Source organism: Lampris incognitus, chromosome 13 (assembly GCF_029633865.1).
Source record: "Lampris incognitus isolate fLamInc1 chromosome 13, fLamInc1.hap2, whole genome shotgun sequence".
Classification (NCBI taxonomy): domain Eukaryota; kingdom Metazoa; phylum Chordata; class Actinopteri; order Lampriformes; family Lampridae; genus Lampris; species Lampris incognitus.
Genome location: NC_079223.1, coordinates 43,155,737 through 43,169,177, shown reverse-complemented (window position 1 = coordinate 43,169,177; position 13,441 = coordinate 43,155,737). Strand labels below are relative to the sequence as shown.

Sequence of the window (13,441 nt, the reverse complement as noted above, 5' to 3'; positions counted from 1 at the left end):
TGGAAGATGGGGTAATTGGCCGGATACAATTGGGGAGGAAAAGGGAGGGGGGGAATCAATCAGCGATTCAATTAACATATAGAACATTCTGATTGGATGGCAGTTAATGATAGCTATAACCGTTATCCAGTCAGAATAATTATTAAACAGCATTTTAACTGTCGGCTCAAATGAAGCATTCTGATTGGACAACACTGTATAATCATGATTTTTTTTTGTGGCATATTTTTGTGGCAATGCTTTCTGATTGGTAGTATAATATTAGAACAACAACTAATTATAATGATAGCAATACATTGTCACCATGTTATTTTAAAGCCAAACTATTTGTTGGTCTACAGAATATTTAATAATAAGAAAAGTAAATGTGCTTTACAACAAGATCATCAGTAAATATATGAGAATCAATGTAAGAAACACAACCAATAACCCCCATCCCCCATTCTGTTTTTTCCCATTTGTGTAAGTTGGCACTCCTAAATATTTTTGTATTGTAGGACCAGGTAAAAATGTTATCATTTATGGATATTGTCATGTTGTGATACTTTTTTTTTTGTTTTGTCAAAATCAGTAACAACAAGAAAGTATGACCAAACATTTCTTACAAAATGGGGTCTAAAATATTTGCGGGGAGTGTTATATTAAACTAGTTTTGGTTTGACCTTATACTTTACCAAAACAGCTCAATGTGATGAACCTCTGTCAGATTCTTACATGCAGTATTTTTACCTATGTAAGCAGATATCATGATATATATCTATAATCTGTAAAGTCGTATATGATTATCATGATAATAATTATATGTTCTATATCACCCAGCACTAATTTATTGATACTCTTAATGAATATAAGATTGATAAACATTTTTTGTGGGGGTGTTAAGTGAAAAAATCCCCTCCCAAAAAAAATAAAATAAACATGTTTCGTTTTGGGTGTGTCCGTGTATTGACGTGTGTTGCTCTGTATTGCAGCTGGCTGAACACGCTGGGTATGGCCGCGGTTCAGGGGATCGATGTTGTCTTACGTCACTCATTCTTCGACTATGGATACACACACCTGGTGGACCAGCAATTCAACCCTCTACCTGTGAGTCTCCCTAGCATCTCTCACTCGTTTCATCAAGGGCAAGAGCAGTGACCGGGTTATGCTCCCAATAGTCAACCTCACTCTTTATTCTCTCATGAGCTGAAGAAATGGGTCTGACCTGAGCCTTGGCTGCAAACGCGTCGGGCCCTGCAGTTGTTCTTTACCTGTCCCCATCTAGTCTCTGCCTCTCTGGCACCCTGTGCTCTTTCCCGTGGGAGCTATTAGCTGAGATGAAAGGCGTTTAGCGGCGATGAGTGGCTAGATGCAGGGGGAGACATGCCGTGTAACATTAGCCCTCTGTCAGTGGTTCAGGACAGTGCCCCCGCTCCCCTCGTCCCCCATCACAACTGTGTGTCTCTGTGTGGGAGATTGGGGTGCTGACTGATGTGCTACCTGAGATGCCGATACACACAGGCATGTTTGTAAAAATCCTCCACAACACTGTGTGAAATGGACCGCGTCCAGTTAAAACAAGGCAACTCCAGTTTTGGTATGCAACAAGTTTAGCTCCTGCTTAGGCCACAACAAATGGACATTAATGGTGGTGGGCATAAAGGCAGATGGCTTGGTTGTTGGCGTAAACGAAAAATGACTGGCTAATTTATCTGGACAGTTGGCTGTTAAGAGCAAGGATTGTTCTTTTACTTGTTCAATAATCTTTCCACAATTACAGTGGATTAGTCTATGGCCGTAGATTCATAGAACAAGGTATGTTATTGCAATTGGCAAAGTAAAACAATAAAATGAGATGTATTTCAGATATTTTTGTTTATGATATTCAGTATCGGAATGACATGAGATGGTAAATACTCAGTTTTCTTTCCTTTACATGTGGGATAAAATAAGTTGCTTCAATATGGAGCTGAACAGATTTTTTTTATTTTGCTAGAAAAATAAATTACAAGAATTAAAAGGTGATTTCAAGGGGATATTTGTGATGTTGCTTTACTATAGTTGGTCTAAGGTGAAAGAATCAGCCACAGAATGCTACAGCACACCAAGTTTCGAAAAATAAATTACAAGAATTAAAAGGTGATTTCAAGGGGATATTTGTGATGTTGCTTTACTATAGTTGGTCTAAGGTGAAAGAATCAGCCAAAGAATGCTACAGCACACCAAGTTTCGTAAAAATTATCAATGTCTAAAGAGAATTGGGTTGGTTGTTTGTACAAAGGCAACTTGAATCGCCATGCTGCAAGATGATGGAGGAATGTCATTATGTGTTGAAATATTGTAATATTATGAATCCATTACCTGTGTCTTGCAGTTGTTTTATTAGATTTTCTTTTTATTACAATTTTCCCAAATAAAAAAAATAAACTTATAATACCTTATAATATAATAATATAATATCTTCCTTTTCTTCTTTCGGCTTGTTCCCTGTTTCGATGGAAATCCATTCATCCATTATCCAAACCGCTTATCCTGCTGTCAGGGTCGCGGGGATGCTGGAGCTTATCCCAGCAGTCATTGGGCAGCAGGCAGCAAGACACCCTGGACAGGCCGCCAGGCCATCACAGGGCTGACACACATATACACACACACACACACGCACGTGAAATTATATTATCAAATCAATCAAATTGTAAAGTCTACTTTTTTAATTATCATAATGTTGGCAATTGGTAATGAAATTACACCCAACAGTATACCCTATTGGCGGCATGGTAGCGCAGTGGTTAGCATGGGCGCCTCACAGTAAGAAGGTCCTGGGTTCGAGGCCCGGGGTAGTCCAACCTTGGGGGTTGTCCTGTGTGGAGTTTTCATGTTCTCCCCGTGTCTGTGTGGGTTTCCTCCAGGGGCTCCGGTTTCCTCCCACAGTCTAAAGACATGTAGGTCAGGTGAATTGGCCATACTAAAATTGTCCCTAGGTATGAATGAGTGTGTATGTATGTCGGCCCTGTGTGATAGTCTGGCGGCCTTTCTAGGGTGTCTCCCCGCCTGCCACCCAATGACTACAGGGATAGGCTCCAGCATCCCCACGACCTTGAGAGCAGTATAAGCAGTTTGGAAAATGGATGAATATACCGTATTGTGTCCAATCAGTATAGATATAATTCTTATGGAAACGAACTCCAGGCCCTATGACCAACACTGCTGTCACTCCGGTAATATAACAAGGCTCTCCTGTATTTTTAGATTGTTAATTGGACTTTACATAACACAAATTCAAAGAAAATGGAAAATTGAAAATTATTAGTCAGCAATGGCCCAACTAGCCATTAGCTCAAATCGGCTAAGAATCAGGAAATATGATAATACTATATATATGATATATAATATAATATATGATAATATATCCATCCATCCATCCATTATAAAACCTTATAATAATAGAAGAATTATTTTTCACAAAATCCGTCGTGGTTAGTTTCTGACTCACGCATTCAGTTCCGCGTCATTTTTGCTTGCAGACCAGGTAGACAATGAGATACCTTCTATTTTCTTTCCTATTCATCTATATTGTTTTTCTGGGAACAATAATCCTCCACTACGTTCACAATGGGCCTTTTTTACGCTGATAGAACGTACTTCCAGTCTGGCGTTTTGTGTTAAACCACTTTTGCCAACATGGAAAGCGAATCCGATGGGCCGAAATTCACAACCTCCTTGGTCAACCTTCCAAGATTAACGTCCTGAGATGTCCTTCATTTAGTGAACCAGCATTCCTTCAAAGCCTCGTCAAAGTTGGAGCAGGGATATAAATTCTTCTTAGAACATTTTATCGACAACTATGAAGGTACGTGGCTAACCTAGTTGATTTACAGTAACATTATGCTAGCTTAGCGTTAGCTAAACATCTTTAGTTAGCTCAGTGTTGTATGACTTTGACTTTGTTTGAATATTAACAGTAATATATTGTATAAGTGTACATATAAGCCTTGTAGTGTTTGATAATGTAGCGTTAGCGATGATGATTGTACTTTTCTCTGTGTCTAATGTCATAAACAGGGAGGTTGTGGTCAAGTGTAGGTGTTTCAGATCGATGAAGCAACAGGTTATTTTATGAGATTAAGGAAAAAACATTAAGATAGGTTTGACCCATTCTGCTGGTAGTCTAATTTCAGTTTACATTATTTTTGATACAGTTGTTTGGTAGATCTAATTACTCAAACAATGAATTGCTGTATGCATTACAGTTGTGTTTTATGTAATGTTAATTACTAAAGATCAAATACTTTGGATGTACGTATAAACTCTAATATATTATCTTGCCTGCACAGCACAAAATATTGAAGCAACTAAGTTGTTAATAGTACAAGGGGTTCAATATTTTACTGTTGCAGATTTTCTCAGAATCACTATGAACTTGAATTTGGCTCTTTTGTTCCATACCATTTGTATTTGACAGTTACAGCCAGGATTTTCTTTAATATAAATCTTATTGATATAATTACTTGTTGTGTTCTCATTTTTTGTGAGACACACACATGCACCCACATTTTGTCTGACATATGTTTGTCTTTACTGTAGATTGTTTCCGAGCTGGCATAGAGCCTGTTCATTTGAATGGATCATCATGCACCTGTGCAGCAGGCAAAGTTCATGCAACCATCTCGTGGCCATGCTGTTTCAGAGTACCCATTACAGCATGATGTAGGTGAAGGCAGTACCACCAACTATGGCCTGCACAAGCAGTCTGAAAAACATGGCACCGGTCACGGACACAGGTAACTATGTGCAACATTGTGTAAAACCCTATGACAATAATGGATGATATATTAAAGCAAGACATTACTGCAATCATGGCTGCTTGTTCAAAGCATTCTATTCAGGACTTGGTGGTGAAGAAACCAAAGCCATCTGCTAGGATCATATGTAAATCAACACTCTGTCAAGCATACACAGGTCATGATCATTATTATTGTACTGTCATACTGTTGGCTACTGTGTGTTCATGATCATATTGTTGTATCTCTTCAAATTTTAACTTGCACGAGAAGTGTGGACAATGAGTTTAATACCTGTACTTTCAACATTTATGTTTTTTTATGCTTCATTTATTTCAGGATCTCTCCCTGACCCATCAGTGTTGGCACTTGGGGAAGGACTAAAAAGCCTCAGACCCCAACCGCTACTATCTTCGGTTCTGCATGGCTTGTCTGAGCTTTCACTGGTTGACTCCAGGTTTGGACCTGTGCCGTGAGGTTCACCACTGTCATTAGTGTTTTCTTGCTGTGGCCACAAGTCATGTCAAACACCCAGATGCCCCAGCATTCCCCAAACTCCCTGGGGATGGTGCCAAATTTTCACTGCCATATACTTCATCCCAAACTGCCACCAGTTCTTCCATTTGGAGAGCCTAGCTCTCACACGGAAGATTACAGCTATGATAGAGGAGGGCACACAGGAGCAGTCTGAATGTCCATTATGGAAAGAAATGCGCCAGCGTAGATTAACAGCCAATAGGTACTATGAGGTTTACCATGTGCGAGGGGAGTCTTCTGGTCAGGCACTGGCAGCACAAATAATTAAGGGAGTGTGACAAACTAGCTCAATGAAAAGGGGCCTCCAGCATGAACCTCAGGTGACAGAACATTACTCAAAATTGTTCAATGTAAATGTCTCACCCTCTGGCATTGTCATATATCCTGATGCTGCTCACCTTGGTGCCAGCCCAGATGCAAAAGTTTATGACCCTAATGCAGCTTCTAGTTGTGGGCTTGCAAAAGTTAAATGCCCAGAAATCTGTAACATTTCTGAGGTGGGGCATGTCTAATGTATGAATGGCCAGACAAAATTAAAAAAAGAAGAAAAGGAAACATTAATTCTACTGGCCGGTTCAAGGTCAATGGCAATAACTGGATTGAGCTGGTGTAATTTCATTACTGAAATGGAGGAGGACATAACAGTTGAAAGAGTACTGAGGGATGATGAAGTAAATTTTATTTGTTTAGCTCAGTATCACAAATTACAAATTTGCCCCAGGGGTCTTTACAGCAATGCATTATCCTGTCCTTAGACCCTCGCATTGGATAAGGAATAACTCCCTAAAAAAGCTTTAACAGGGAGAAAAAATAGGAAGAAACCTTAGGGAGAGCAACAGAAGAGGGATATCTGACCCAAGATGGACACACATGCAATGGATGTTGTGTGTACAGAATAAAACACAATTTACAGAATACAACATTGAAGGAGGAAAATAGAATTATAATGGAATTATATGATATATGAAGAATATGATGAGGATGACACCAAGCAGTGTCCAGATACCACTGGAACAGCCTAGGAACTGAGCCACGCGACCACCATCATGTAGACCTGACAGGAGGACAGGCAACACAATGCATAGAGGGGAGACTCACATCACACCATTCACATACAAAGGAGAAAAGACAAGAAAAGACATTAGTCACACATTGGAGAGAGTGAAGGATATAAAATTGAAATGGTAACAAAATTATATGGCTTTATAAAATATAGAAACAATTTGATGAGGAGGATGCCAAGCAGCATCCAGGTAGCGACCATCATCACCATGGAGACCTGGGAAGAGGACAGACTACACGTGCACACGGGGGAACTCACATCACAACATTCGCATATAAGGGAGAAGAGACAGGAGGGGACATCATTCAGAGAGAGAGAAAAAAACATGCGAGAGAAAAGAGAACGGGTGCAATGGTCAATAATCTAGTATATAATCTCATCGGCAGAACAGTGCTTGGTAAAATCATTGAGACAGAAACCGACCCAAATTAAAGGCAACTAATAGTAGGTTAAGGCAAAAAAAGATGTGTTTTAAGTTTGGATTTAAAGGACTCAACAGACTTTGATTGTCTGACGGCAGCAGGCAAGTTATTCCACAAGTACGTGGCCCGATAGGAAAATGCCCTGCCACTAGCTGACTTCTTTTCAACTTTGGGTACACACAGGAACCCTGTATTTTGAGATTGGGGTACTCAGGATGGAATTTACGGATCAGACAGGTATGATGGGGCAAGCCCATTTAGGATTTTGTAAGTCAGCAGAAGCACCTTGAAGTCTGATCTAACATGGATAGGAAGCCAGTGAAGGGAGGCAAGAATTTGTGTAATATGGTCAAATTTTCTAGTTTTAATTAGGATTCTAGCTGCAGCATTTTGAACCATCTGAATACTTTTAGTACTAGCATGCAGCAGACCTGAAAACAGAACATTACAGTAATCAAGTCTGGATGAAACAAATGCTGTATTAGAGTCTCTGCATCAGCCATGGACAGGAAAGACCGAATTTTAGCTATGTTATATAAGTGAAAAAAAGGCAATCTTGGCGATTTCTTTAATGTGCGGATCAAAGAATGACTGGGATAAAACCTAACACCACTATTTTTTGGCTGCCACACTTCGTGAAATCACAGAGTTGTCAATTGTTATTGTTACTTGATCAAATTGGTGTCTGTGTCTAGCAGGGCCAATGACCAGCATCTCAGTTATATCTGAATTGAAAAGCAAGAAATTTAGTGACATCCATTTTTTCACACCAGCCAAGCAGGTCTCTAAATTAGTAATTTGAGTGGGATCATCAGCACTTGTAGGCACATACAGCTGAGAATCATCCGTATAGCATTGGAAATTTATTCCATGACTGCATATAATTTGGCCAAGAGATGAAATATAAAGAGAGAAAAGTAGAGGGCCAAGAACCATGCCCTGCGGTATGCCATATTTAAATGTCAAGAGAGTTTCAATGTAATATAGTAATAGCAGACACACTGTGTTCTTCCAGAAAAAAAGGACTTAAACCAAGAGAGAGCTAGGCCACAGACACAAAAGTTACAATTTATTCTGTCTAATAGTATACAGTGATCAATGGTGTAAAAGGCTGCACTGAAGTCCAGTAGTAGAAGCACAGAGGTGGAATCAGAGTCCATAGCAAGTAGAAGATTGTATACCACTCTGGTCAGAGCTGTTTCAGTGGAGTGACGGGCCCTGAAAGCCAATTGAAAAGGTTCATATAGATAGTTTTCTTCTATATTGGTCGAAAGTTGTTGATACACAACTCTCTCTAGTACTTTAGAAAAGAGTGGAAGGTTAGAAACTGGTCAATAGTTATTAAGAGACCCTGGATCGAGGTATGGTTGAAGTAGAGGTTTAACCACAGCTATCTTAAAACTGCTGGTAATAGTGCCAGTAGTAAGTGACAAATTAACAATGTCTGGCGTTGTAGGTCCTAGGAAGGGCCAGAGGTCTTTAAAAAGTTTTGCTTATAAAGGGTCAAGTATGCAAGTAGTTAGTTTAGAAGCTGACACGAGCTTAGTCAAACTATCAAGAGAGATAGTCTCAAAAGCTGTAATAACAGGGACTGGTATCAGTGACTCATTGTATAAATATGAATTTGATAAGACAGGATCTGCGGGAGTAGCTGGGGTTGAAGAACTAATTTTGTTCCTGATCTCATCAGCTTTACTGCAGAAAAAGTCTGGAAACTCATAGGCCGTGAATGGTGAACAACTAATAGATGGCTGCTCTTTAGTAAATTTAGCTACAGTGTCAAAGAGAAATCTGGAATTATCCATCCATTATCTGAACTGCTTATCCTGCTCTCAGGGTCACTGGGATGCTGGAGCCTATTCCAACACTCATTGGGCGGCAGGCGGGGAGACACCCAGGACAGGCCACCAGGCCATCACAGGGTTGACATACATACACACATGCACACACATATTCATACCTAGGGACAATTTAGTATGGCGGATTCACCTGACCTACATGTCTTTGGACTGTGGGAGGAAACCGGAGCCCCCGCAGGAAACATGCAGAGAACATGCAAACTCCACACCGAGGACGATCTGGGACGACCCACCAAGGTTGGACTACCCAGGGCTCGAACCCAGGACCTTCTTGCTGTGAGGCAACTGTGCTAACTACTGTGTCATCATGCTACATCTAGGATTATGTTTATTAATATTGATTAAGTGAGAGAGATACACTGCTTTCGCAGCAGCAAGAGCACACTTGTATTTCAATAAACACTCATGCCACGATATTGATTTTCGCCATTTACATTTCAGTCTCCTGCAAGCCTGCTTGAGAACACATGTCTCATCATTAAACCAGGGTTTGGTCCTCTTTCGTCACCTAGCTCTGATAGTGAGAGATGCAACTTAATCAAGGAGACTAGAGAGGGCCACATTTCAGTCACTAGTGAGATTTTCAACAGAGTCTATCTCTACAGTGAAAGGAGCCAAGACTTCAGGCAGCTGCTGGCCAAATGCAGCTACAGTGGACGGATCAATGTGGCGAGTGGCAATTACATCTGTGCCGACATTAGGAGGACAGGCCAGTGATGGTTCAAATCTTATGAGAAAATGATCTGACACAGCAGATGTGGGTGACAAGACAGTCAGACCAGAAACAGCTATCCCTTTATATAAAACCACATCAAGGGTGTTACACTGCATTGAGTCAACTCTTGAACAAACTGAGTGAACTCCAAAGTATCAACTACTGCCAGAGAAGCTTTACTTAGAGGATCACCAGCCTTATTCAGATGGATATTGAAATCACCAATAATTAGAATCTCATCAGAATGAGTAACAAGACCTGAGACAAATTCTTCAAGAAATAGTAAGAGCCAGGAGGCTGACAGAGTATCACAATCTGGACTGAACAGTCTGTTCGTAGCTGAGGGAGATTGACTTAGAATAAGAGGCTCAAAAGATTTGCACTTAGTTTCAAGTTTAGAAGTTAAATTGAAAATATACTTAAGGCAACACCCCCACCTTGTTTATTTGCCCGAGCTACATGAGCATGGAGTATAGTCAGATGGGGAAGCTTCATTTAAGGGATGGAAAATATTTGGTTTCAACCCATGTTTCACATAACCCAATCATATCAAAACTATGTTCAAGAATCAGATCATGTATTAGTAAGGCTTTGGTAGACAGTGATTTGATATTTATGAAACCAAATTTAAGCATCTTGTTGAAGTGGTCAGTGGTAGGCAGAACTTTAGAGCTACCACTACATGAAATATTAATTTGAATTAGACACCTCGTATTATTAGTTGACAATTTTCAAGACCTACACTTTGGACAATGTGTGGTCACACGTTTGATAACAATTGATGTTTGATTCTGTAGATTATTAGGTGCTTCGTTGCACATTTCACCATCAGTGGTGGGAATGATTTATTAGATTAATGTGATTCACACATTTAGGAGAGGAGAGCTTGGGAGCAGTACAACCGGGATGACAGACAGTCCCAATGTTATAGACCAAGCTGTGAGTCTGATAAACTATGAGAAATTCCCTGACTAAACATATTAACTAAACTACTTGACTCCACATCCACACCTGGTTTAAACCTAGCAGGCTCTGTACTCACCTGCGACCTGCTGAATGATAAGTCCCTAGTGTCAAAACTAAACGCTGCAAAACTACACAGCGGTCTATGTTGCTAGACAAAAGAGCAGTGCTGTCCCCAGTAGGGTGAATGCCGTCCGCTTTCAGCATGTAAGGGTGGCCCCAGAAGGAAGGCCAGTTATCAACAAAATCGAATTCCTGTTCATTGCAGTAACGAGCAGCCAGTGGTTCATTTAGGTGAGCTTACTGTACATCTCATCATTACCCCTCACGGGTAAGGGAAAAGACCAGAGACAATGAATCGATGCCGACACATCTTTCTGGCCGACTTAAGTGTCCTGAGTAGGCTAGCTTTTGTGAGCTCTGATTGCTTCATCCTGGCATTATTGGTGCCGACATGAATAACAATGTGGCTGGAAGTAGTGGTGCTGTGTGCCTGGGTTCCCTGATTCTCCCTCCGTGATGCCAGCACCCTAAGATTATCCTCTCTGTCGGTGACTTTGGCCCCGGATAAACAGTGAACCAAGGCTGGCGAAGGTAATCTGATATTGCAGGTAATGGAGTCTCCTATCACTAGCATGCATTGCTTTACTTTGTCGACGAGAGCGGGAGAGGCACACTGGCCGGTAGGAATACCAGCAGGGCTGGTGAGGGGCGAAAACTGGTTTGCAGTCGGGAGAGGTGACTGCAGACCAGGCCACACAGCCGTTGGTTTGCTCTTGCAAGCCTTCCCATGCCGGTAAACAGACAAACTGCTGCATCTTCTGATGAGGCTGAGGTAGTGCTAACAGTAGCAGTTCTGCTGTCAGGCCCGGGACTATCTGGAGGTCCTGTAACATCTAACATAATCCTAGCCAAAAGAAGCTGCTTTAACTCATGGACACCTCTCTTTAGTAGAGACAACCTGTGTGTAACTGCGGAACAGTCACCACACACCATCGTTTTAATGAGGCTGCTTTGACTGCAAATGCAATATAGCTAACTGCTAAACTAGGCTAAGCTGGAAGCTAGTAAACAGACTAGGAACGAAAGGCTACCCAGGACCACAAGAGTCATTGGAGAAAGAAACTAGTGAATCTAGTGATAAGTGAACTAAGCCCAGAAAATAGTGAAATCAGTCAGACAAATGAAGAGGTTAGAGCAGAATATAAGCAAAAGAGAGATTATGAGAATAAACCGCAGTTATCGATCTCACGAAGCCGAAATTCACGATGGTGGAAGCCGGATGTCGGAAGCCATATGTTGTCAGCAAAATTAAATGATAAAAGAGGTGAAAGAAAAGTCAGTATGTCTGTTAAGCCTTTACTATTTTGGTACATGTATGGATGTGTACCTTTACTATTTTGGTACATGTATGGATGTGTATCTCCAGGCAGCTAAATGATAACTGTAAACACCAGTAACCCTTTGTCATTTATACTTATCAGATATTTTACCTGTATATCTAGGAGCCTATATGTGTAAATATTTATAAAAGTAAAAAATTCCAAGAGGCATGTTTTGGGGTTTTAAGTATTTTAGTAAATGGGTAATTGTCATTGGAACTGGTCTTGTTAAACAATGTAAAAACAAATATTAAAGCTATTATTATAGCTCACATGAGTGAGTGTTCTTGGCAAGTTCTTTATATACACAATTTTATAGTTACTGTATTATTGTATTTGTATTACTGCAGAACTACATAAAAGACAATTGTAAACAAATAGGTAAAATGCACTAATTAAATGCTGTAGGCCTAATGAGCATTAAACTCACTGTAGTTACATTAACTTATATAAAACAAATTCATATGTTTTGTGTTTATAAAGGATCATTCCTTAGTGGCTAGGACATTTAACAGTAACACATTCATACTCTATGAAACAGGTATGTGGCTTTTAAAATCAAGTGGTCCCTGAAAGTTGGTCATCAAGCAGCAGTTGGTCCACATTTGGTTGATTGTCCTGGACAAAGTTAGAGGAAGAGTGTTGTCCAACATATGATACTCTTTTCACTCTTCTGATTGCTCATTTAACAAGAATTCGAAGCCAAGCTATGACTTGTGTCTTCAGAGCATCTTCTTTGCTCAACTGGGCTGTGGTTTTAAAGGGGGGGTATAATCAGCTCTGACCCATGGTCAGCCAGCAACTTCTCAATGGTGAACCCTTTGTCTGCCACACAGCCATCTCCCGGCTCCAGTAAATCAAGTATTCCACACCATTCAGTGATTTCTCGATCTGAGATTGAGCCAGTGTAAAGACTGGACACAAAGGTCACAACACCATATGGGGTAATCCCAATTAACCCCTTGAAAGTTGTAGTGTATTTGTAGCTTGAGAAAACCTCAGATTGAAGAGTGAGGGGTGATGGGCTCTGGCACTGCACCTCTGTACAGTCAATGATCACCCTCATATCTAGACTGCACTGCCTGAATTTGAGTGGCATGGTGGACTTCACTTGCTCTCTGCTCATCCAGATGGGCAAGGAGCTGAGGAGCAGATAGCGGTAGTTAGCCCAAGTTATTACAATGTGACAGACTGTGGACACACTGACCTGAAAGATGTCAGCCAGCACCTTCCCTTTCAGGCCTGCAGCAACACAGCAACAGTACAGGAAAAACTCATCAGTTAGTTGCAACCTGCACATTGGACTGGGAGAAGTGTGGGTGCAAATATTTGTTCCTTTTTCTGTGCCTTTGACAACCACACCAGCATGGATGCAGATGGTTGAACAGCCTCCCAAAAGTAATAAAAAAACCTCTTCTGAAGGAAATCTCGTATAGAAGCAGATATCCTCATCGGAGAAACAAAACCCATGAAAATTGAAATGGCCCACTTTCAGTCGTGTCAGCTTTGTTTCCAGCTTTTGAACTTCGCTTCCAATCGCTGTATGCATACAGATGCAGCATCCAGTACACCTGTATGAGATTTTGGAATAACAAAAAGAAAGAAGACAACAGATCAGATAGGTAGCCTATTGAATTAAGAAATCTTTGACATAAGCCCGGATGTCACATAAAAGTGCATACACTCACAAAATGCAGAATATTTAAAAATGTGTATATTTTCAGTGCACATGAAAACAACTAC

The 13,441-nt window shown here is 40.6% G+C and overlaps 1 protein-coding gene across 1 annotated transcript in view; it reads left to right on the top strand.

The window, feature by feature from the left end:
• hpse2 (heparanase 2) overlaps window positions 1–13,441 on the top strand; it is a 158,142-nt gene that overhangs the window by 122,518 nt on the left and 22,183 nt on the right. The window contains exon 9 of the mRNA XM_056292020.1: window positions 972–1,086. Coding sequence (XP_056147995.1) covers window positions 972–1,086 — 115 coding nt within the window. The remainder of the gene's footprint in view (window positions 1–971; window positions 1,087–13,441) is intronic.